This window comes from Myotis lucifugus, unplaced genomic scaffold (assembly GCF_000147115.1).
Source record: "Myotis lucifugus unplaced genomic scaffold, Myoluc2.0 scaffold_2, whole genome shotgun sequence".
NCBI classification, from domain to species: domain Eukaryota; kingdom Metazoa; phylum Chordata; class Mammalia; order Chiroptera; family Vespertilionidae; genus Myotis; species Myotis lucifugus.
In genome coordinates, this window is record NW_005871050.1 from 24,521,235 (window position 1) to 24,548,525 (window position 27,291).

At 38.6% G+C, this 27,291-nt stretch overlaps 1 protein-coding gene across 2 annotated transcripts in view; it reads left to right on the forward strand.

Moving 5' to 3' along the window:
- Positions 1-24,173, forward strand: part of DCX (doublecortin) — a 149,697-nt gene extending 125,524 nt beyond the window's left edge. The window contains exons 6-7 of one of the 2 annotated variants that reach the window (XM_006082220.2): positions 11,721-11,815; positions 23,042-24,173. In XM_006082220.2, the coding sequence (XP_006082282.1) occupies positions 11,721-11,815; positions 23,042-23,098 (152 nt within the window). In that variant the 3' untranslated portion in view covers positions 23,099-24,173. The remainder of the gene's footprint in view (positions 1-11,720; positions 11,816-23,041) is intronic. The other variant, XM_006082218.3, reaches the window with a different exon arrangement.
- The last annotated feature ends 3,118 nt before the right edge of the window (positions 24,174-27,291 follow it).

The window sequence follows — 27,291 nt, forward strand, 5'->3', positions numbered from 1 at the left end:
GGAAATCAGACATAGAACAGAGTTGGTGTGAATATAACATATTAGGGCATAGAGAGTTGGCTGTTAAACCTACGTCTCTGGCCCCTATTTTCCTTCTAGATATCTTTGTTATTAATGCTTAGCCAACAATCCTGCTTATAGGAGCCAAATGCAATGTGTCTTAAAATTAAACAGATTTCTTCTCCTCAGCTCCCTGTCTCACAATAGATTCAATTCTATTCTATTCTCCAGGCCCAGCACCTTTGATTCTTCCCCCTCTTTAATTCCTCATGTCCACCATATACTGCTGCCATTGTTGTTGTTGAACCTTTGAAACATCTCCACATTACTCACACAAAAGTTCCTTCCTTTCCCTAATCATCTGATACGTGGATTATTTCATAGACTCCTAAGTAGTATCTCTGTTTCAAACATCTGTTTTGGTGCCACCACATTTCTTGTCCTAAAACTCCATTTCCATTGTGTTACTTATCTGCTACAAAATCTTCAATGGTTCCACACTGCACTTATTGACACCCTTTCCCACTATGGTATTGCTGAGAGTAAAAAGAGAGACAATCAGAGGGCCAAGGGCTGTGTTTGAGGGAGGACAGCAATAAAATGCAAAAACCAGAAGTAATAGTCTTCACTGAGAAAAATGTCAGTCCTCTAATGCCTGACTGCTAGCTAATGAGTTAGTCTTCAGCCAGTATAGGTTGATATATCTTCCATTGTGGAGGGGATTTCCTAACTCAGTGCTGATATTTTGTACAGTTACTCAATTCCTTCCATTTCTAGTAGTCGCCTTAGTAATATCAATTGAAGGTGTCATTATTGAAACTTTCCTTTGTACTAATACACTTGGCCAAGCATTATAGTCAGTCATGTAATTCTCAAAAAAAAAAAACAATAATAGAGATCACATTATTTTTTATTCAGATGTTACAGATGTGGAAACAGACACTCAGGGGTTAGATTATACTCAAGGACACACGTCTAGTAAATGGTTAAGCCGGGACTTAAAATATTGACTGATTCCAAACCATGTGATCTTTCCACAAATTAAGAGCAGTGCAGTTTATTCTGGTTCCTGCTCCATAAAACTGGTAGTGAGCAGGCTTGCTTCACCTGAAACATGTTCTCAGCAGAACCACCTTCAAAAGGAAATAAATTTGAGCATTTATTTTGAGAAAACAACTTTTCTCCCTCCTTCTTACCCCTATCAGAAAGATGTTGTGAGAAAACAATCCTGGACTTTGCCCAGCCTTCTTACAGTGGCTCTCTTCTTGAGGGAAAATGATATATGTTAAATTGCTGGAATGGGTACATATCTTAGTTTTGCAACAGGGAAGACTCTGACTTTTCTCCCTTATTTAAAGAACTCATTCTATGCTCTCCAAAACTCTGTAAAGAATATATTTAACATTCAAATTATAGTATCTCACAGACTATGATTGAATTTGGCCTGAGAACCAGCCATATGATCAAATTAGTGAAGAACTGTCCCTGTGCCCTCAATTCTTGCTTCCTTAATTTATGGATATTTGGAGTTTCTCCACTGAGCAGAAACAATTAGCCAAACCAATATAAACATCACGCTCAACACCTCTTTGGATTGAATGTGTGAAAACCACAGGCTCTGTCTCAGCCTTGTTCTGAAATAAGTTGAAACCACCTTGGTTCTACTTGGTTGGTCTTCCATAAAAAAAAAAAAAACAACCTCCTTGTGTATGTAGGGAAAGTACAGGGTATCTTTAGACTGGAATGAAGGAACACTGAGAGCATCTCAATATGAGAAAAACTGAGGAAGTAAATGAACTATGTATTGAGATCTCCCTCTGAAAGGCATTAGGAAATTAGAGAAGACAAGACAGAGAACCAATCACTAAAAGGTCACAATGAGAGGTATGTGAGGTACTAACCTTAAGGCAGTGGTTCTCAACCTTGGCTGCACATTAGAATCACCTGGCAACCTTTACAAAGCAAGATAATTTGCGGGAGAACCAGGCCCAGAAATCAGGATTTTAAAAAGATTCCCAGGTGATTCTAATGTGCAGCCAAGGTTGAGAACCACTGATCTATACACTTATGATTAAATGGATACCAGTAATACTGGCCACTAGTTCTTGTATATGTGGTAAATGTTTTGAAAACAATTGTTAAAAAACAACTGTAATGATTAAGACAGCTCTGAAATTATTTTCATGGCTTTTCTTAGTAGACTGGACTTGCTTTCAGTGAGCAATATTTCAAAACAGACATAAAACCAAAACCAGTGTGCTTGATTCTGAGTTGAGCTCAAGTGTTAGGATTAAAATGGGAGGGAAAACCAGAGCTAAGTGAATTGGCATTAAATTGCTTTGGTCTCCAGTCAACAATTGGGTGTTAAGCAGATATCAAGCTGGCCCTTTCCTTCCTATGCCATTCTAGCCATGTGAATATGAAGCCGGAAAGTATAATGACCTTTCTAACTTGTTGCCCAGAGAGTTTTTTAATCACCACACCTGAGGCTATTTATATCCACTTTGTACGCAGTTCATCTTAATTTCTAGGGATCAGTCCAACCTCTAGATAATGGAATTCATAGTCTAGAAAATCAGTATCAACTCTGCCAGGCTGGTGACTACACTTTGTCCTTGGCCTCTCATGTAATAAACTGGACTCTGTCCTTGTTATGTGGAAACTGACTTCCCTCACCTATTCCTCACTTTTGGGAATCCATCTTCCCCATACATTTAAATCCCTATAAATTTAGGTAAATCAGACCAGTTACTTTACCAGCTATCTTTTGTCTATGCTTCTACTGTTCCATTCTGATGGAGCCAAGAATTTAAAGATGAGCACTGAGTCAAGGGCATACATAATCATTCAGAGAATATAGTGAATCAGACTGTGCTAGGCCAAGCTTGGCAACTGTGCTGCATAGCTGAGGGGTGCACGCTGAGGGGAGTGACAGACATGGCACAGATACCATCCTCTCAGAGAGATCTGTGGCATAAGGGTAGTTACATGCCATGATGGTTGCTCTGTCTGCTATTGTTTCATGGTATTGTTTATGGCCCCCAGTCATTTTGGTGACTCACAGATCTTGCTGATCACTTTCTAATGTCAAATAGATCAAGCAGGACAAAAGCCAAAATGATATGTGTAAATTATGGTATCTACTTTCACCTTTTCCTGTTCCTCTTTTCTCTGCCACAATTTTTCACCCTCCTTTCTTACCCCCAGTAGAAAGTTGTCATAGGAAGGAGTCCCAGAAGAAATTCATTTTAAAATGGAAGAGTAATGTAGAAAAAAAACTGAAAACAAACCCAAAAAACACATAGGTGTTGGACTCAGAGAAACCCACCTTCAAATTCTGACTTTGCTACCCCTTAAACTGGAAGAAGCTTGTTTCCCCATCAAAAGTAAGAATATGACTGGCTTCCAGTCAAGACAAAAGATAGGTAAACATGGTACTCACACCCACAATCACATCAAAATTACAACAAAACTTCAGAACAACTATAATTTAAAACCACCTGAAATGTATCTGAACAGAAGTCCTATAACTAAGGATATAAACAACCCATGATGAACCCAGGTGTTGTGGCTCAGTGGTTGAGGGTCAACCCAGGAATCAAGAGGTCACAGGTTTGATTCCCAATCAGGGCAAATGCCTGGGTTGGGCCCCTGCATAACAGCTCCTCTGCTGTGGGGCAGCCAGTTATCAAATCTGATGGGCCTATGACTAAGTATCTCCCATTTATGTGACAACAATAGTCAAGACTAAACTATAACAGGAGGGTGCACACAGACCACAAGGAGTTGTACTTAAAGCACCCAGATTGAGTGAATGGGGACGCTCGGCCCTATAGGACTATTACATAAGGCCAATCTATAAAGACTGGGAGATGTAGCAACTCCACCTAATTAATTGAAATAGGCAAAGGGAGGCAGCCAAAATGAGGAGACAAAGAAACATGTCCCAAATGAAAGAACTGAATAAAACTCCAGAAAAAGAATTAAACAAAATGAAGACAATCTACTAGATGCAAAATTCAAAACACTGCTTATAAGGATGCTCAATGATCTCAGTGAGAACTTCAACAAAGAGGCAGGAAACATAAAAATTGAGATAGAAAACATAAAAAAGAACTAGTCAGAAATGAAGAATACACTAACTGAAATGAAGAATGCATTACAGGTAATCACCAGTAGGGAAGATAAAGCAGAGGAAAACAATCAGCATTGGGAAGAGAAGGAAGCAGAAAGAGCCAAGTGAAAAAAGAATTTAAAAAATGATGAGGACAGTGGGAGGGGTAAGGGCAGAGGGTGGGGTGGGAACTGGGTGGAGGAGAGCTATGGGGGGGAAAAAGAGGATCAACTGTAATAATCTGAACAATAAAGATTTAATTTTAAAAAATAAAATAAAATAAAAAATGAGGATAGTTTAAGGACCCTCCAGAACAACCTCACAGTATACCAACATTAGAATTATGGAGGTGCCAGATGAGGAAGAAAGAGAGCAGAAATTGAAAACCTATTTAAAAAAAATAATCATGGAAAATTTCTCTAACCTGATATAGGAAATAGACATTGAAGTCCAGGAAGCACAGATGCACCCAAAGAGGTCACACTAAGACACATGATAATTAAAATGCCAAAGGATTAAGGCAATGATAGAATCTTCAAAGCAGCAAGAGAAAAGCAGTTAGTTACCTACAAGAGAGATACCATAATACTGTCAGCTGATTTCTCAACAGAAACTTTGCAGGCCAGAAGGGAGTGGCAAGAAATACTCAAAGTGATGAAAAGTAAGGATCTGCAACCAAGATTACTCTTCCCAGCAAAGCTATCATTTAGAATTGAAGGTCAGATAAAGAGCTTCATAGATAAGAAAATGTTAAAGCAGTTAATCACCACAAAACCAGTATTACAAGAAATGTTAAAGTGTCTTCCTTAAGAAGAAAAAGAAACAAAGGTCAAAATATGATTAATACAATTGTAATAAATTACATTTTATCCACAATTACTTTAAATACAAAAGGATTAAATGCTCCAGTCAAAACACATATGTACAAGAAATGTACAAGAAAACAGAACCCCCTCAAAAAATTGGAAATGGAACTCCCATTTGACCCTGTGATCCCACTTCTAGGAATATATCCCAAGAAACCAGAAACACCAATCAGAAAGGATATATGCACCCAGATGTTCATAGCAGCACAATTCACCATAGCTAAGATCTGGAAACAGCCTAAGTGCCCATCAGTAGATGAATGGATTAGAAAACTGTGGTACATCTACACGATGGAATACTATGCTGCTGTTAAAAAGAAGGAACTCTTACCATTTGCAACAGCATGGATGGAACTGGAGAGCATTATGCTAAGTGAAACAAGCCAGTCAATGAAGGAAAAATACCACATGATCTCACTCTTTCATGGATAATTAAGACCATTACAAACTTTTGAACAATAATAAATACAGTGGCAGAGCTGCCTCAAACTGAAAAAAAAAAAAAAAAAAAAGAAAACAGAACCCTTACATATGTGGTCTATAAGAGTCTGACTTCAGATAGAAGACACACATAGAATGAAAGTAAAGGGATGGAAAAAGATATTTCATGAAAATGGAGACAAGCAAACAAAAAGGCTGAGTAGCAATACCAGACAAAATAGACTTTAAAACAAATGCCATGCCCTGACTGGTTTGGCTCAGTGGATAGAGCGTCGGCCTACGGACTGAGGGGTCCCAGGTTCCATTCCAGTCAAGGGCATGTACCTTGGTTGCGGGCACATCCCCAGTGGGGGGTGTGCAGGAGGCAGCTGATCAATGTTTCTCTCTCATCGATGTTTCTAACTCTCTATCCCTCTCCCTTCCTCTCTGTAAAAAAAATCAATAAAATATATTTAAAAAAACAAAACAAAAAAAAAAACAAATGCCATAACAAGAGACTAAGTAGATTCAGCAATTCCACTTCTGGGTATTTATTTAAAGAAACCCAAAACGCTAACTTGAAAAGACATAAGCATCCATATATTCATTGCAACATTATTTACAACTAGAGGCCCAATGCATGAAATTCGTGAAGCGCCTCGGCCCTGGCAGCCCTGGCTTCATCTGGAAGGTCATCTGGAAGGACGTCCGGAAGGTCATTTGGCTGTCCAGTCTAATTAGCATATTACGTTTTTATTATTATAGATAGCCAAGGTATGGAAGCAACCTAAGTGTCCATCAAGAAATGAATGGATAAAGAAGTGGTGCATATATACAATGGGATATTAAATGGTTATTAAAAATAATAAAATCTTGCCATCTGTAACAACATGGATAGGCCTAGATGGTATTATGTTAAGTGAAATAAGTCAAAGAAAGACAAATGCCAGATGATTTCACTTATATGTGGAATCTATAAAACAAAATAAATGAACAAGCAGAACAGAAACAGTCCCATAGATACAGAGAACATTTTAAGGTTGCCAGATGGAAGGAAGGTTGGGGAACTAGGCGAAAAAAGTGAAGGGATTAAGAAGTGCAAATCTTGTAGTTCTAGAATAGTTATGGGGATATAAAGTACAACATAGAGAATATAATCAATAAGATTGTAATAAATCTTTATTGTGTAAGGGGGGTGCTAGATTTATTGGAGCGATCACTTCATAAGTTATATAAATGTCTAATTGCTATGTTATACACCTGAAAGTAATATAATATTGTATGTCAACTGTAATTGAAAAATAAAAAAATTAAAAATGGTTGAACTATTTCTAAAAAAATAAGAAAACAACTAAATGTGGAGAGAGAGAGAGAGAGAGGAAAATAGAGATAAAAACTGGTAAACAGAGAAAAAGACAGACACTCATATTATAGACATTCAGTAAACATTAATGATTATCCTGGTTTTTATTGGTAAGATTGATAAGATGGCTTAGGTCACAGTGGTTCTCAACCTTCTGGCCCTTTAAATACAGTTCCTCATGTTGTGACCCAACCATAAAATTATTTTCGTTGCTACTTCATAACTGTAATGTTGCTACTGTTATGAATCGTGATGTAAATATCTGATATGCAGGATGGTCTTAGGCGACCCCTGTGAAAGGGTCGTTCTACCGCCAAAGGGGTCGCGACCCACAGGTTGAGAACCGATGGCTTAGGATATTGAAAAGTTCCTGGTGTTGTAGAGGGGGAATCTTTTTTTAACAAAGTACCTTTTTGTAGAGGGGGAAAATTTTTAACAGTACAATGAGAAGAAAGGAGTGAAAGAATTTGGACTATGAGTAAATAAAAGGTGACAACAGTGAAACAATGCTGTGGTTCTAAGGAGAGAGAGACAATTAAAAGAGGGCAAAGACTTCCCAAATGCATTTCCAAATTGCAGCTGAGAAATAGAAGCTCAGAGACAAGAGTGAAGAATTTTAGTAAAAAATAATAAAGGAAAACAAGGGATATCATACAGTCGTATTATTTTCAGCCACTCTCAAAATGAACTGTGACAGGCTTTCATTTGGATTTGCCCATTTAGGACCATGCACAGTTTTGCAGACCACATTTCTGTTTTTTCCCTGCTAGTCCTTTTACTTGACATTTATATGAACTGGCTTCAGAATCTATATCAAATGGCATTCTCCCAGGTTTTTCACATGAAACCCATAGAAGAAATGCATATATGAATATATTTTACCTACTTTGTAAATGTAAGCATTCCTTCAACTGATGCATGTCTACATTTTCTCATTTCTCTAATGTCCATGTTTGGGTTTCATTCCGTCAGGAAATATGAGAAAGTATCTTGCATTTTTTCAGCAATGTAGTGAGTGGCAGTTAAATGATTAAAAACTGATTTCCAAAATGCTTGTTGAGTGTTGATGACAAAATGAAGTCCTCTATAGATAGCTTAAAATTGTCTAGCTTGGGTTGGTGGTGGCAGGGAGACATATATGAACATATAGATGGAATATGTATTAGCCCTAAAATTTTGGGGCGAGAGAGTTTCAGAAGATATTGAAAAAAATAATTAGAAGTTGCAAAAGAACCTGTGTGTGCAGCTCTATGGCCAATAGGTGGAAACTGACTCACATGTAGATGTACTGTGGTTAATAATTTTCCACATTTTGGTAAGATTGGTAAGCTCATTGTCAGCTAGATAAGAATGTAAGGGTGGGGAGAGATAGTTTTCACTTTGTAGCGTGGCTGCCAAATGCTGGGAAACTAGAATCTGTTGTCGCCAAAGGATACAGCAATCATGTGGAACAAAATGTCAGAACTTACCTAGGAATACCTACATCTGTTAGACTTCCTGGCTGATGTCTGGGCTTATTGGGGAGACTTTGATTATGTCCACTCAGATCTCCAAGATTGCTCTCCCTCTTGAATACTAGGGGACAGGTTCTGCTGGGGAGGTCCTCATGCAGTGTCGGTAGTCCAGTAACTCCTTCCTTTTCCCTAAGAGTAACTGATTACTTTGCCCCTCTGTGGCTCCACAGAGAATACTTTGCCCCTCTGTGGCTTCTTGAGAATATTATTCTAATAAGGTGGTCAGAAAAAGCCAAGAGTCATATGATTTCACTCATATGTAGGATATAAAAATGAAACTCATGGACACAAACAACAATATGGTGATTACCAAAGGGAAGAGGGTAGAGGTTAGTAAAGGGTAAAGGAGGAAAACTATATGATGACCGAAGATGATTTGACTTTGGGAAGTGGGCACACAATGCAATATACAGATCATGTATCATAGAAATGTACACTTGAAACTTATATGACCCTATTAACCAAGATCACCTCAATAAATTTAATTTAAAAAATGAAAGGTTCATTAGATATTTATTGAGCATCTACTCTGTGCCAGACATTATTCCAGTAGCTGGGATGCAACATTAAACAAAATAGGGAAAACCCTTTGCTCTCTTGGCACTTACATTATTTTGGGAATCAAACATCCTCAATAGATCTTTGTACTTGTTATTCTGGTGACCATGTTAGGCGTATCTCATAGAGGATGATGATTGAAGTGCCTCCTTTATTCACCAGAAAGCCTAGTACCCTGACTAAGCTTAGCTCCCCCAGTCTCCGTGCTGTTTGGCATGGGTCATGTTCTTCTTTGGGTGGCTTATATTGTATGTGAACATAATATTGTAAGCCTGTCTGGCCTGTCTGGCCTATCTGTCTCTGTCTTCCACCATGTCCTTTCTCTCCCTCCCCAGTGCTTTAATTTAAGCCATCATTGACTCTCACTTGGACTACTGCATTGTCTTCTAACCCATCTCTGCTTCTACCCTTTCCTTACCCTACCCCACCCCATCCAAGTCTTACCACAGCAACTGGAGTAGTAGTTTTAAAATGCAAATGTGATGGTATTACTCCCAGACTTATTTTACAAATCAAACTAAAAATGAAAAATGAAACATCACAAAGAACCCCCAGGCTTTGGCCTTTATCCTCCTCCCTGTCTTATTTCTTAGAACTCACTGCTGGCACCCTATGACTCAGTCATTTTGAGCTACTTGCTCTTCTGTAAACATTCTGTATTCTTTCACACCTGCATGTCTTTGGCCCTATTGGTGCAATTCTAAAGTCTAGAATACCATTTTTACCCTCTCTGTCTAACTAGCTCCAATTCATCATTTTTATGACTTTATTGAGATACAATCACAGAGCAAACAATTCACTCATTTAAAATGTACAATTCAATGGTTTTTCGTTCAGCCACAGAGTTGTGCAACAATAGCCACTATTTAATGTCAGAACATCTTTATCCCCCTAAAAGAAACTGCACCTATTAGCAGACACTCTCTATTTCCCCCCAGTTCCTCCTTCCCCCACCCATCCTAGCCAGCCCCTGGCAACCATTAATCTACTTTCTTTCTCTATAAATTTGTGTATTCCAGAGTAATTTTCAAGACTTTTTCTGGTGTTGCCTCCTCTTGTTTGCCTCCCAGTTCCCTGATTTCAAAGTCTCTCCACTGGGCTCCAATAATACCCCTTACATGGCTTTGTCATAACATTTAGCCTGCTATATTCTTTCCTGTGTCCACACAGGAAATGACTTACTCATCTCTGAAACCCCAACGTATAGTGCTTGGCCTGGCTTAGAGAAAGTACCCTGTAACCACTGGCTAAATGAATGAATTATTTCCAGGAATCTCAGACAGGGAGAAAGGTCTCTCAGTGAGTGGGTGAGAGATGAGTGAATACACAGGCAAAGCCAGATAGTGGATGTCTAAGTCCCTACTTTTCAGCCCACTTGCACTTGGACAGATGCAGCAACCACCACACTGATGTCTATTTCCTTTCTATAGTTGGTATTCAGGTTGCAGAATCTAGGGAAGCATTACCATAAGTGGTGCAGAGGAAGTATATCCTTAGGAACTGTTTATAATACAACAGTTTATGCTTTACCTGTGGGACTAATAGCAACACTCTCAGGGCATTGTCCTGCTTAACTTGTTGGATTTTTTAATTTTCTCTCTTCTCTCTCTCTCTCTCTCTCTCTCTCTCTCTCTCTCTCTCTCTCTCTCTCCCCCTCTGTCTCTCCCTCCCTCCCTTCCCCCATTCCTGCCTTCCCTTCTTCTTTCTTTCTCTCCTCCTCCATCCCTCTTATTCCACCCTCACACCATTGGAATATTTGCCTTTATATTTGTAAAGCACATTTCAGAGTATCTCTGATTAATAACATAGTACTTAAATTTTTTTTTTTAAAAAAAACATACCTTAGCATGAGCTATCTGAATAGGAATCCACTTTGAAAGCTGTTTAATTGTTCTACTCAATGCACTACATTTCTTTTTACTTGATTGGATATTTGAAAAGCTTATTAGCAAAGGAATAAAAAACAATTGCAAACAAAATGGAATATGAACATTTTAAATACTAAATAATCTCAGTTTTAGCATTTTATTGACTAGAGACAGATTGGGGTGCACTCTGACTTTGGCCACCATTGTCTGCCTTTCTCTATTTCTGTCTCTATTTCAAATTCCCCATTCTTCTCTTCTCCAAATCTCTACCCTATTTCCCCTCTCCTCCATTCCTTATCTCTTTCTCCCACTCTTTTTTATTCTTTCCTCCACCCATTTTGCTGTATGAGCCTTTTTTATGCTTCATTCTGTGTTTCTCCTCCACTTTTTAATTCTTCTTCCTGACTAGTCCCTTTTTCTCTTTCTTTCCTTTTGTTCTTTTTGCTCAGGATGAGGTAGGGAAGAGACAGTGTGTGGGGAGGGGAGAGGGTAGGTTGAGCAGGAAAAGAGAGAGTGGAGGGAGATTGACAATGGGGCTGTCCTGAACCCACCACATCATCTGCTACCAAAAGGGATGTGCCCTGGTTCGAACCACCCAAATTTCCTCTCCTTTAAGCTAAGGCACAAAATTCCTTTGTGACTCACTTTTTTATCACTTACAAAATTGAAGCAAAATAATATGTTTCCAGACTACCTCACAGAAATGTTGTTAGGGTCAAACTTGGTAATGAATATGAAAAAGGTTTGAAAAGAACCAGACCCTGTAATTGGAAGCACTCAAGGGAAAGGGTGGGAGGATTGCTGCCTTGCACTGCTCAGGGATCTGATTAACGTGAGGACTGCACTTCTTGTCTTTCTGAGGAATGTGTTTCTTTTCACCTTTGTCCTACTCATCAAATAACTTGTTTGTGTGTATGCCTTGTTTGAATGTCCTTAGTGTCTGCAGAGGGGAAGGATAACGTGTTCCTTTGTATGCTGTTGATTTTTATCCATTCCTTTTCTCTTGCCTTGGGCTAGCAAATGGAACCTCCAGCAGCCAGCTCTCTACCCCCAAGTCTAAGCAGTCTCCCATCTCTACACCTACCAGTCCTGGCAGCCTCCGGAAGCACAAGGTATTATGTCTCTTATACCTTACTAAACCCCTTTACACTTGGACTTTTTTGATTGGCTTGGTTACAGTTTTCTCTTCCATCAGCTTCAATAGCACATCAAGGCTAGAATTTCTTTCATCTGGTCTATTAGTGTGAAGCCCTGGGAATCAGCAGGGGCTAAGCTTCCATTCACTTTTATATATTCCTCTGACCCCTGGTTTATTTACTCCTGATTACATTTACCCAAAAGGTAGGGTCCCAAATATGCATTCTGAGCTAGTGGTGTCACCAAATAATTGACTCAGGGGATGGGATGAGCACTTGTCTGTCCAATTCAGAGGCATGGTGAAGAAGGCCTTAAAGGCCACTTATGTCTCATAGGCACCAGTCAATAGAAGTGACATAAATATAGCACTCAAAGAAAGTTAGCACTAAGTTAGTTCCTTTGGATTTTCCAGACATCAAAATATGAACAGATCCTAGTTTCACTATGTATTTGCAGACAGATTCTGATGCAGCATAGGAAGAGAGGGCACATGTATACTGCATTGGTCCTAGGCATCATGTGCACTTCTAAGTCATCTCAAATAAATATACCATTAAAATAATAGAAGTGTATAGATTCTCTAGCTCCACTTTTAAAATAGATTCATATCCAGAAATCTCTTCTGTATAGAAAATCTGGAGTGGTTACTGCCTTGTACCTCATCTCTGAGATGTTATAAATGTGGTTTCTGCTCTGATTACCACATTCTAGAGCAGTGTCCTCTAGGATTCTCTTGTATTTTGCCTGTTCACAAGACTCAGTGTGAGATGGGAAAGGCAAAATTCACCAATATGGCCAAAACCGGTTTGGCTCAGTGGATAGAGCATCGGCCTGCGGACTGAAGGGTCCCAGGTTCGATTCCGGTCAAGGGCATGTACTTGGGTTGCGGGCACATCCCCAGTGGGAGATGTGCAGGAGGCAGCTGATCGATGTTTCTCTCTCATCGATGTTTCTAACTCTCTATCTCTCTCCCTTCCTCTCTGTAAAAAATCAATAAAATATATTAAAAAAAAAATTCACCAATATGGCCAACTGCTTCAAAGAACCATAGATGGTCAAAGCTGGAGATCTTAGATGGAAATAAACTAGTTTCATTTGATTCTCTCTGTGATCTTCTGAGGTTAATATTTTACTACTACAGAGGAGGAAATTGCAACTTAACAAGGTTAAGTTATTTAGTACAGTAACATAACTAGGTTGTAGCAGACAGAGGACTGGTACCCAGATTATTGCCAGTAATATGGCTGGAGTCAGTTTGTACAAGGTTATTCGACCTGACTGTACATTGCTTCCCAACTCTGTTCTCAGTGACATTGTGTTGGTAACTAGAACACAGCTGTCGTAGGAAGATTTACACCATGTAAATCAGCAAAGACTACAAATCAAGGTTGTTTTGTTCCTACATAAAGTCAGTGGTTAAAGATTTAACAGTACACCACTACCTGACATCCATTTTCATTTCCTTTTCTCTGCATTTGGGTTTTAATTTCCTGGTTAATCTGACCATTACCTGCTCCATCATTCCTAATGTCTGTTGTATTCCTTGAGTGACCCTTTTAACCTATGGTATTGACCCTGACCAGAACCTTCTAATTGTCCTGCTGAACTATTTGGTTTCCCCAAAGGAGGAGATGCTGAACTGTCTATGTAGCCAACATTACCCAGAGATTGTGAGGTGAATGAAAATTAATTTTGCAGTGAGCTTTCAGTTATTCTTTTTAACAGCAAAGCTTATTTAATGTGGACATTCCAAGATGGGGAGTAGCCTAATTCTACTTTTCCACTCTCCACACAGAACCTCCTATATGCTACATTACTTATTACTATATATTTGCCCTATGCATTTCTGCCCTTACATTTTCTCTGAGAAGTGTGACCTATCCCAGCACCTTATATTAGTACCTACCCCGAATAGCTGGGAAAAGCATGGGAATATATTTGGTCTGCACTCGTGAGTCATTCAGCTTTTCATTTGACATGTTCAGTTCATTTAGGCTGAAGATCTATTATTCATAAGCCCATTGATGTGAGTGACGGCATTGTTAAACCATTTCTCCTGGTTGGGTTTGGAGGCTTGCTTATTTATTTATTTAGCAGTCAATTCTAAATCTAATTTAACTACTGAAAGACTAGAACAAGATATAGGTGGCAATATTGTCAGACCTCCACTGTTTTCTTAACTGTGGAATATTCAGTGTATCATTTTATTTTTAAAATAACTCTTTTAATGACAGTTAAGCAAACAAACATTAAGTACTGAATTATATAATTTTTAGAGCAAACTTTTAAAAAATTATATTTTGGTTTAATTCTAAGTCATTTTTGAGCTTTTTACTTTGATATCCTTTCATATTTACAGAAGTTGCAAAATAATAAAGAACTTCTGTATAGTCTTTACATAGATTGACCAGTTGTTTACATTTTGCCCCATTGACTTTATTTTTTGTGTTCTCTCTCTCTCTCTTTCTCTCTCTCTCTCTACACACACACACACACACACACACACACACACACACACACTTTACTATTTTTTTTAGCCATCAAAATCAGGAAATTTGCTCTGCTGTGATACTATCATCTACAGTCCATATTCGAATTTTATCAATTGTCCTAGTAACATTATTTTTCTGGCCAGGATCCAATTCAGGATGACACAGTGCCTTCAGTTTTCATGTATCTTTAGTATTCTTTAATCTAGTACTGTTCTTGAGTCTTTTTAAAATCTTTTAGGACACTGTATTGTACAAATGAAGAGTACAGGCCCATTATGTTGGGGAATGTTTTTTAAATTTAGGTTTGTCTATTGTTTTCTTGTTATTAAATTCAGATTATGCATTGGGGGCAGAAGCATCATAGAAGTAATTCTGTGCCTCTCTTGGTGCATCCTATCAGGAATCAATGATGGAAAGTGAACTGGTTTTCCTAAATAAGATAAAAAGTGTCTTGTGACCTTGGCTCAGCCCCCCTGGGGCTCTAGTCTCAACTTAATGCCCCTCCTTTCACACAGCTACCTGAACCTTAGCACCATTAAGGTCCTTGGGCAGTGGACCTAAGCAGATCTCATCTGAATGTCCATCCAAGTGGACCTGAAAGGTGTGAGTCATGGTGGAGACAGGAAGCAGGTGGCTAAGGCCATGACTTTCCTCCTGCGCAATTGGAAAGAAACTTGAAGTCCCAGCATCCCTTTGGTAATTTTTGATGGCTGTGGCAGGGCCCAAAGCTGTAATCAGCCTCTTGGCTTCCCCTCTTAAGCAGCTCATGGAGAATCCTCTTTTTAATGCAGCTGTGATGGGGTTAGCCAAAGTCCGCATACTCAAGTGCTACAATATGGACACAAAGTAAATCCTTTTATAGTTAATGAGAACAACATTTTGCATTTCTATACTGCTTAATCTTTTTGCATAGCCATTTTCTCATTTACCTTTGTGATAACCCTGTGAAAACGATAGGGCAGGTAGCATTTCCATTTTATAGGTGATAAAAAGGAAGGGCTGAGGTTAAAGACAGCCCTAGTATGATTCAACAATTGGGAGAAGGTAACATATTAAAGATGTACAAAAAGCTTAGAAACATAGGGAACATTTTTCATTTATTTTTATGTTTTTCCAGATTAGTGATTGTACTCATGGCTTTACATTTGGAGGCATTTTGCTTGCAAAGTTGTCTCAAGAGTGGAGGAAAATATATTTGACATATTATCTGAAAATGTAACTAATATTACCTAAATATACATTTTTTTCTCTGCGTTTCCAGACTTTTTTTGTCATCCTGTAAGTGCTTGGAGGGATAGTTGGATGAATAAAGCAGGATCCTGACCCTTAAATCACAGATACCGCTCTAAGTGTATTTTGGTAGTATAATCAAGAGCAAACAAAAGGACTACAGGAAAACAAAAGAGGATGGGAGACAAGGAAGGCTTTACAGACTAAGTGACATTTAAGTGGGCCCTTGAAGCCTGGGTAGGCTTTTGATTACTGATGAAGAGAACAGGGAGTTTCAGCTTTAAAAAGTTTACTCACATGTGGAATTTAATAAACAAACTGAACTACCAAGAAAATGGAGACAGACTCATAGATGGAGAGCAGGCAGACAGCACTGGTGGGGCAGCCAAGGGGGGGAGAAGGGGGAGGGTAGATTGAGCAAAAAAGAAAAAAAGAGAGAACTCATGGACAACAGTGTGGTGATTGAAGGGGGTAGTGGTGAGGGAGGTGGAAGAGGGCAGAGAGGGGATAAATAGTGATGGAAAAAATAAAATAAAATTTTAAAAATCAGCAAAAACAAAGCCAAACCATAAGAAAAATGCAGAGCACATTTGGGGAAAAGCAAACCCAAACTAGAAGCCAGGTTTCTCAAAACTCCTCTTTGACGTTCCTTGGACTATAAGCTTCTTGGATCAGAGACCAAGATTTTGTTTCCTCTAATGCAAAAATATCGCCAGCACAGCTGTATTTGTTACAAACATTTTGTTCTGTAGGGCTCCAAGGGACTAAGCAAATGAATTTCAGGTGCAAATTATTTGTATTGTTAAGCAATATGTGTATTTCTGTATTTTTACATATCAATCAACAAAAACAGAATATTGAGATAATTCTTTTTCCTGAACATTGTTTTACTCATACAAGGTAATATATTTTGAATATTAAATAAATTGATGGAGGACAGAAGTTCATACTTAGGCCTAGTCATATGGATTATTTCCATAGCCTGTATCTAACTGTACCCATTCCAAGACAGAGCAGCTGCTAGTGGAGTCTCCTCAGGTTTCTACCCTGAGGCCTGTTCCCCTGTCCTCTGAGATAAGAGTCTGGAACAATCTTCTCATAATTATTTCCACTAACCAACCAGCTACATTGAAGGATCTGTTACATGAACAATTAAGAGCAGGGGTGAATGCTGAAGCCCAGTGGTTCAGAGTGGTGGGACTCGATGATGGTGGTCTCCATAATGAAAAGGCCCTTTTATACTGCTTAAAAAATGTCCAGGGAGTTCACTAACTTGGCAGTGTCTAATTTTCAGTGTCTAATTTTCTATGCTTTGGTATAAAGAAAAAATGCAATGATCTGAATTACATTTTATAGATTTTTATAACTAGAAGGAACTCTAAAGATTTTATAACCCACATATTCCATGATTTTCAGATATAAGAACAAAGGCTCTGAAAGGGGGGAAGTTAAAAGGCAAAGCTAGGCCTAGAACTTAGAGCTCCTGATTCTTAATCCTGAGCTCTTTCTACTACAGTGGACTTGCATTCTGTGTAAATTTAACTTGTGGAATTCATCAATAGTTACAATTTAGTCAATAAAAAAACTACTACAAAACTGTCTCATATTTGTACACATGCTGAGTATTACTATCTGCATTATACATTGCATATTGCTGTATAGGGTTTCATACTTAAGAATCACATAAATAGTATTTAATTGTCAAGGTGAGATTTTCAAAGGTACTATTTTTTTTAAATAAGAGCGTATTGAGATACTAGTGGCCCGGTGCATGAAATTCATGTGGGGGAGGGGGGGAATTCGTGCACGTGGGGGTGGGGGGGCAGGTTCCCTCAGCCCAGCCTGCACCTTCTCCAATTGCGGACCCCTTGGAGGATGTCTGACTGCCAGTTTAGGCCCAATCTCTGTGGGATCGGGCCTAAACCAGCAGTTGGACATCCCTCTCGCAATCTGGGACTGCTGGCTCCTAACCACTCGCCTGCTTGCCTGCCTGATCACACCTAATTGCCTCTGCCTGCCTGCCTGATCACCCCTAACTGCTCTCCCCTGCAGGCTTAATCTCTCCCCCAAATGCCTCTGCCTGTTTGATCACCCCTAACTGCCCTCCCCTGCCAGCTTGATCTCGCCCCCAACTGCCCTCCCCTGCCAGCCTGATCTCGCTCAGTCTCTGTCTCTCTTTGTTTTTCTCAGCAGTCCTCCAGGCCTCCCTGCCTCCCTGTGTCCATCTTCCTCTTTCCTGGCTGGGAGGGGGCGGGGCCAGTGGGGGCCACTCCACCCTCTGCCGGCCCTCCCTTCCATCCAGGCCTCTTCAGGCCCAGTCAGTTTTGTTTCCTCATTCTGAGAGAGGCTCCGAGGGAGGAAAAGAAAGGGAGAAAAGCCTGTGAGCTGGTGGGCACTGTGTGTGTCTGTGCATGTGTGCAGTTGTGAGTGAGTGTGAGTGCCGGCCCCCCCACCCCCCTCCCCATCTCCGCTGCCACAAGTCCCCACTCACCAGAGCCTGCTGCACGTGCAGCCTGGGCATTAGGTCGAGTCTCTAGTCATTGTGGATGTGATGGACTTAGGGTTTTTATATATTAGGATATTTCACATACTATAAGTTACACCTTTTAAAATTGTACAGTTTAATGTTTTTTAGTAAATCCCACCATTGTGCAGGAATATATTCATCACCCCCAAAAGAATCACTATGCCATTAAGTAGTTACAGGTCTTTTCTCCTCTACCCATGCCTTGGATGCCACTAATTTACTGCTCTCTGTTTTCTATGAGCTAGCATATACTGAACATATCATATAAATTTTTTTAATATATTTTTATTGATTTCATAGAGGAGAGAGAATCATTGATCGGTTGCCTCCTGCATGCCCCACACTGGGGATCAAGCCTGCAACCTGGGCATGTGCCCTGACCTGGAATCAAACCCAGGACCCTTTAGTCCACAGGCCGATGCTCTATCCACTGAGCCAAACTGGCTAGGGTGGATCATGTTTTTGTTTTTTCCCCCTTCAATCCATTCTGCCAATCTCTGCCTTTTCATTTGAGTGTTTAATCTATATTTAGTGCAGTTACTAAAAAGATGGGAATTACATATTCCTTTTTGCTATTTTGTATTTGTCTTATATCTTTTTTGTTCCTTTATCCCTTTATTTCTGCCCTTTTGTGTTAGATAAATATATTTACAGTGTACCACTTTAATTCCCCTTTTGTGTTTTTACTAATTTTATTTTGTATTATTTTCTTAGTGTTTGCCCTGGGGATTACAATCAACATCTTAATACAATCTACTTTGAATTAATATCAACTTAATTTCAATTGTATATAAAAATTTTGCTCTAGTATAGCACTGTTCCTTTTGCCTTCTCTTTGTGCTCTTATTGACATACAGATTACATCATTATATATAACTAGAGGCCTGATGCATGAAATTTGTGCAAGGGTAGGCTTTTGCAGCCCCGGCTGCCTCGACCTTCACAACCCTGGTTGCCTAGGCCCTCGTGGCCCCGTGGCCCCACTCCCCGCCCACTGGTCCTTCAGGAAGGTCCTATTGACTTCTGGTCTAATTAACATATTAGCTCTTTATTATATAGGATAAGTTCACCAACGCATTATTATAATTGCTATTTTATGCAGTTGTCTTTTGAATTGGATAACAGAAGAAAAGAGTACAAAAATAAATTTTTACCATCTGCTGTATTTATCTTTACCAGTATTCTTTATTTCTTATGTGGATTTAGATTACTCTCTTGTTATCCTTTCATTTCTCCCTGAAGGATTCTCTTTAGTATTTCTTGTAGGACATGTTTGCTAGTAACAAATAATCTGTCTTTATTTATCTGGGAACTGTCTTCATTTATCCTTCATTTTTGAAGGATAGTTTTGCTAGATTTTCTTGATTACCTTTCTCTGATAAGTCTTTGCTGAAGGCTCTGTGGGTGTGGACTGGGGCATAATTTCAATACTCTGAAAGGCAGTTTAAAACTTTGTCTTAACCTTCAATTGCTGCTTGCACAGGGCCTCAAGGGCAAACAAAAGTGAGAGATTAGAGGCTTTTCAGGTCTTTTCTGAGAATACACACAGTCCTGAACATGTGCCTGGCTTTAGAGATTACTGGAAATATGCTGGTGCTTTTCAAAGTCCCCTATGGACATTAATTCTTTAGCTTTTCCTTTAAGATTTTAAGCAGCTTCATTTTCCCCAAATATTTCCCCCACCTAAGGAGGCTATGATTTAAGCAATTGCAGCTGATTAATACTCCCTGAAAAGGCTGTTCACAGGGAGTGTGCTCCGAGTTAGGTCAAATATAAAAAAAGAGCCCTACAAATGCAGTTTCCAGACAGGTCAAAGAGTGACAATTCTCAGGGACTAGGGTATTTTGGGGGAGCTCCAAACTCATTCTGCATTGTCCAGAGGCTGCTAGGGTGTAGTTTTTTAAATACTGTAGTGGTGAGGCTATTTGTTTTCAAAGCTACCCTGCATCTGGAGAATGAGAGAATGAAATAAGGTGAGTTAAAGCACCATAAGTCTTGGTATTCTCACTGAGATTTATCCATTTTTATTGAATGAACACTTATTGGATTTTTGCAAGCCTTTGCTTAATTTCTAGAGTTCTGAAAGAGTTGATTTTGACAATTATCCTGGTGTTACTACATTTATGTAAAAGCAGGTTTTCAGAGTCTTCACCATTATGGGAGTCTAGATCTCAAAGATACCTTTGATTATGTTCAATTTTCACTATATTCAAGTACTGAAGAACTAAATATGTTCAGAGATGCAACTCCATTCTATGCCACTTCAATTCTATTTTATAAGTTGTATTGCACTGTATTGTTTCTTCAGCCTTGTACTCCCTACCTATTTATCACTTTTCTAAGAAATCTCGTTTGGTAGTTTAAAACAAAACAAGGTTTTCAATTCCTACCTATGGCCTGCTTGTTTTTGGATGAATCCCCAATGTAGAAAAAAATGTTTCTTACATCTTTAAAGGGTTATAAATGAAACAAAACCCAAACAAACAAGACTGTGTGGCAGAGACCACATATGACCAGCAAAGAGAGCCTAAAATATTTACTATCTAGCTATTTACAGAAAAAGTTTGCAAACCCTTGAGTTACAGAGAAGGGATGGTGGGGTGATGAGAGTTGAATCTATTCACAGTAGTTGCCTTTGTTGTGTTTTTTAATTATTTAATATTCCCTTGAGAGTTCCAAATAATAGCCTCAGAACCGGAAGAGACATTACAGATTGTCCATTCCGAAGTCTGCATTTTCTTGATGAAGAAGCCAATGCTAAAAAGACTTGTTCAATGCCATAGTACTAATTAGCCCAAATTAAAACCTAATGTTTCTGAATATAATTTTCTCCTCTTTCCATTCTATGATACCTAAAACTTTTCCTGCCCCTCTTTCCCACAAAAAGCAGTTTAATGTTAGATAAATAAGTCATTCTCCTTCCCATTCTTGTCCCTCTTCCTCATCATCACTTTTTCTTCTGCCTCAAAGAGAAACTGTATTTTCCAATTTTCTTGGACTTTCTCTGCTGAAGTTCTATGTCTCCATTTTAGCAAAATAGGTCTATTAAATATCCACAGAATTGTCCCTAAACTTTTCTAGTTACCATTAGTATCTTGCTGATAATATGAATAAAAACAGTGGTTTTCAAATTGTGTTTAATTTGGAGGTGGGTGAGATCCTGCCTCCCCAATGTCTAGTTCAACTAGAACAACTACACTTTTATTTTTTTGATGTATTGGGCATCCAAGCAAATTTCAGATGAATAGAGGATTTAAAGAGAGAAGAGAGCGAAATTTAGAGAGATTTGAAAATCATTGATTTAGACCAATGGGTGAAGTAAATCCAAGAGGAATCACAAGGATCTCCAAATATAATTCTGGGGACAATGAAAAACAAAAACCAAAACCAAAAAAAATGCCATTTCATTCCCCCATCTCCTAAAGACAATAAACAAGGCTTGGAATAGTATTGGAGTCATGAATCCTAATGGTTAGAAATGGAAGTATCAGGAAATAAGCTGGAAATATGTAGATGGGGTACATTTTCTGGGCTAAGCATTTGTTTAGGCAGTTTTCTCAGAGCCTGAAATAAACTTACATGTATATCCACAACTGATTTTTGACAAAACTGCAAAAGGCAGTGAATGGAGCAAAGCTAACCTTTTCAAATATTGGTGCTGGAGCAATTATATATCTATAGGACAAAAAATACCCCTAAACTAAAATTCACATTTCATGTAAAAAATTAATTAAAACATAGACTTTAGATGTAAATGTAAAACATTTAGAAAAGAAACAGGAGAAAATCTTCTGATCTTCTGCTGGGCAAGTAATTCTAAGCTTGGCAACAAAAAGCACATCCTAAAAGAAAAAAAATGATACATTATACGTCATCAAAACTAAAAACTTTGCTATGTCAAAAACTGTGCCAATGGTATGAAAACACAAACTACAGATTGGGAGAAAAATATTAGCAAGACACATATTTAGAATATAAAATAACTGTTAAAACTCAATGATAGGAAAAAATCCAATTAGAATATGAGCAATAGACATGAAGAAACATTTCACTGAGGAAGAATTACAGATGTCAAATATGCACATGAAAAGATATTTAATAGCATTCGCCATCAGGGAAATTAAAACCACAATGAGATACCAATACAAACCTACAAAAATGGCTAAAATAAAAATGAGGGAAAACACAAAATACTGGTGAGGATGTGGATAAACTGAATCACATACTTTTCTGGTAAGAATTTAAATGGTATAGCCATTCTGGAAAACAATATGGCAGTCCTTACAAAACTAAACATGCAATTGCCATACTATTCAGCAATCGTAACCTTGGACTTTATCCAGAGAAATGAAAATGTATATTCATATAAAAATATAGTGTGTCGATGTTTATAGCAGTTTTATTTGTAATAGCTCTAAGCTGGAATAATCCCACATGCCCTTCAATGGTTGAATGGTTACATACTGTATGGTCCATTTATATAACATTCATGAAATGTCAAAATTTTAGATGGGAAACAGATTATTGGTTACCGGGGCTTTGGGTTGCGAGAGGAGCAGATGTTGATATAAAGTTGTAGCACACGAGAGCCTGAAATACAATTCTGTATCTTGATTGTGGTGGAGGTCACACAACTATACACATGTGGTAAAATAGCAAGGGAACACACACACACTCTCTCTCACACACACACACACACACACACACACACACATACACAAACACCCAAGTAAATGGAAACCTACAAGATGTTACGTTACCATTGAGGAAACTGAGGGAAGAATACATTGGTACAAAGATACCTCCCTGTACTTCAACTTCCTATTAATTATTTCAAAATAATATTAGAGACAATATTAATTAAAAAACAAAGCAGTCATATAATCTTGTCCATTTTGGAGCCCAAGTTGTTAGGAAAAAGAGAATTAACTTTTCTTCTTATTTTCTTATAGGACCTGTACCTGCCTCTGTCTTTGGATGACTCAGACTCACTTGGTGATTCTATGTGAAGGAGGAGAGCGTGTTCAGAGTCCAGAGTACAAATCCAAGATTACTGTTACAATAGGGTACTTCTGCTCAAGTGTCCAACAGGGCTATTGGTGCTTTCAAGTTTTTATTTTTGTTGTTGTTGTTATTTTTTAAAACATACTGTATTATGTTGGGTTTATTTTTCTGTGATTTCTCCTCTGGGCCACTGATCTATAGTTACCGATTATAAGAGATAGATTGATAACCATCATTTGGGGTAACTTTCCTGGGATTCAAAATGTGCTAGTCCATGACCTTTATATTGAACACTTAGGCACCTGCATTATTTTCTCCTGTCTCACTTTGCTTATACATGACAGTTTTCCTTTCATAGAGGGATGTTTACATGCATAACACTTAAAATGTGTGTGTGTGGGGAAAAAATCATTGGCAAATCCAAGAGTGACAAACACAAAATCACTAATACCCCTTGTCTCTTAATCTCAAGAATGCTATAAAATCCTGGGAAGATGGCAAGGCAGCTCCCCAGTCTTGTTCTTTACTCCTAATTGAACACCCTGTTTGTTGTCTAACACAAGTTCTGGTTGTCAATGGGGAGAAACACCAGCAACTTATAATTCTGACACCAGACACCTAGAACTATGACACAGGAATGGCCAAACCAGACTAGGCAGAAATGGGGATACACTATAGACATCTAAGTAGAATTTATAAAGTGCAGTGAATTTTTTTTGTCAATTGCTCCACTGGGGCAATTTAGAATCAATAAGCAATTAATTAGAGTTGGGGGTGAGGGATTTCATATACCTGGTTCCTCTAAGAGTCTGTCCAACATAGCAAGTTATTACACAAACTGAATGGTATCCATCTATCTCTGTTCTATTGAATGCCTTGTAAACAGCCAACACTGAAAAAACTGTGAGAATTTGTTTTCAGGTCTGACACATTTTGGTCGCTTTTTATAGCAAGAAACCAATATCCTTTTTATAAAACCTCATATCTATATTTCAGGAGCAAACTCTTCAGGCTCCTTTTTTATAAACTGGTGATTTTTCTTTTGTCTAAAAAACACATGCAGAAAATTTACCAAAAAAATGCAGAGCAACGTAGTTTAGGAATTATGCTGTTACTGGCAAACAGAAACCTTCAGGAGAAAACAAAATAAATAGCAGAGGCCAATTCAATAGAATCAGTCTTTTGACAACTTTTAAACAGTTATGCTTACATTAATAATTTCAATGTGGACCAGACATTCTAATTATATTTTAAATGAAATGTTATGGCATATTTTAAGCAACTCTTTTTTATCTATAACCCTAATATTTCATACTGAAGACATAGAAAATTTTCTTTTGCCTTTAACACTAGAAAGGATTTTGCTTTGCTAAGGACTGAATATTTGAAATAATTCTTAGTCTTTGAAGTACAGATTTATAACACTGCTTTTTGTCTGTAATCATAGCCCATAATGGCAAAGACAACTAAATTTAAGTGAAAGCCATGCATGCCAATTCTGTGTTTGCTTTTAGCAGATATGAAGATTTTTAAAAATTTCTTTGTAATTGTGCAGATAGTTGGAAAGGTGCAGTGTTCGGAGCCAAGTGGCTGCTTGGCTATGGAATGACTTGCAGTTGTTCCTCCACTTTAACAGGAATGAGCTTGGTGTGTGTGTGTGTGTGTGTGTGTGTGTGTGTGTGTGTGTGCGCGCGCGCGCGCACACACATGCGCGCAACCACTTCATAATTAGGAGATACAATAGGATACCCCAACATGGATCAGTGGCAAATTGGTGGCATTGCTGATGAGAACTGTGTAGAAGAGAATTCAGTGGTGCAAGGAATAGTTCAGATGCCCCTAGACAAGTTTCAGATGGTGTTAACTATGTGAAATATTTTTGGTTCGAGAAGAGTCCAGATGATGATAGTATGATTCCTGATTAAATTGGTCATTGAAGAACCCCAAATTATGAAAATCTATTTTTGCACCTGTCCTCCATTTGTAGGCTTGTTAGAACCCCTTAAGAAACCCGTGTTGCTGACCCCCTTCTTCTTTCTATAAGTTCAAGGTTTGGATAGTTTATCTCAGAACAATTTGTGGTTAAATAGGAAAAACTGGTACTTGGGATGGAGGTGGTGGTGTGTACAGTGGTAGGCAATATGTTTTTAAACTTCAGGCCAGACCTCCAAAGATTCTTCCCTTTCTCTAGATCTCATTAGTCCAATTCCTTCAATCTAAGATGAAACGGAGTTTGAGGCAGCTAAATGACCTGCTGGAAAAAGCAGGACCAGAAGAGGAATTGAGATTTCCTTATGTCCATGTCCTATGCTAGCTCTCTGAGCATTTCTTTGCTTGTAGAGTGTATGTACCATTAAAAATACTAAATGGCATATTTTCATTACAATAATCTTTAAACCAACAATCGTCTATAATAATAGTAGATTTTCCATCTTTCTTGTAATAAATTATAGGGAAATGTTTCTGTACTCCCACTCCAGAGGGATTTGGTGTAGTTCAAAATTCAACAAAATTCAATCCTTCAATAATTGCATTTTATTTTTAATTTATCATTATTGTTGAAAGTATTACAGATGTTCCCTTTTTTACCCCATTGACCCCCCCCCCCCAGGCCTTCACTGCACTATTGTCTTGGGCCCATTTTCAAGGCAACAAAGAAAAATGTAACCGAGCACCTTCACTCTCATCATTTATTCCCAATTTTACCCAGTCCAGTTTTACCACTAAAGTTCCATTGTGTGACCTTCTGCACAGTTAACAAATATAATTCAACAAACATTTGCCTCCACCCCCAAATTATCTCTCCCTCTTTCACACACACATACAAACACACACACAATCCATGTGTTGCTTGTTCCTACCTCCTGAATATTCTCCCTTACCGAACTAGAAATAGGGACAAAGAATGGGAAAATGTATATATGGGGACTGGGCTGAACAACTTCATAAGTAGTGTTAACTAGGGGTAAATTGAGAGAAAACATCCTTTTCTGTTCACTGTTTTTGGAAAGGATAGCCATTAGCATGATTTCTTTGTGTCTTTATGGACCTTAGTATTAGCCTAGATTGAATTATAGAGTTTTCTAGCTGGAAGGAACCTTGAGATCACATCATCTACACCAGATTCCTTATTTTCAAACCAGGAATGGAGATGCAGAGGTAATTTTCCGCAAGTCACACAGCTGGCTTGAGACAAGCCTAGGATTAGAACCCATATCTTCTGACTCTTATTCCAGAGCCTGTTCCCACTGAACTATATTGCCTTCCACTATGCTCCTGAGAATACTTTCCCAGGGTCATGTTGCATCTTGGAGCCATACGCTCCTGCACTGATCTCAGTGGGAAATCCACCCAAAAACCTAACACAGCTATTTTTCCTTGTATTTACATGGTTTTCATCCACATGGATTGCAGATGTCTCCAAAAGAGGAAGAGGTGAGGACAGTACCAATGGGTATATAACCATGTCCATTCAACACAGGGGATCACTGCCCTACCTTGAGGATCCCTCAGAACAGCCTTCTGACCTCTTGCCTTGTCCAGATTGGATGTAGAAAAACTGGTTTTCCCAGACAGCTCACCTCATTTCATCTGATACTGGTTGGTCTTCATAGGTTGAGAAAAATGTTTCTTGTTCTTAGAGCAAAGAAAGGAAGGAAGAGGGGACAATAGCTTTGTTCATCCAAATTTCTGAGATGGCTTTTCAGTCTTTTTAAAATGAGTGTGGCTACCATTCACTGCCAATGATTTCTTTTAAAATATGGGAGTGAGACTAGGTAGAAAAAATAACCTGGCCTTGCTGTGGTTGTCCTCATTCACAATGTCCCCATAGCCATCCTGCCATAATGGGGACAATTTCCAAGTATAAGCAAAGGACTTTGTGACTAAAATGTGCTCTGGCTGATGTTAAACATTGGCTCCTTGTGTTTGCACTAAAATAGCAAGCTATGTGCTCTACACACTGTACTGATCTTGTATACACTACTCCTGTGGCCTTCCATTCCAGAAACCAGAGCAACAAGTTCTGAACACATAGTTTCCCTCACAGCAAGGCTCTTCCTGGGAACGAAAGGGTATTCATTAGATTAGTTCCAAGAGACCTCTGTCCAGGCAGGTCTTTCCCTACTTTTGGAAATTCTCTTTCCTTCCTGCTTCTCATCCCAAATCAGAAGCGACTAAGGAAACAAAATGAATGTGT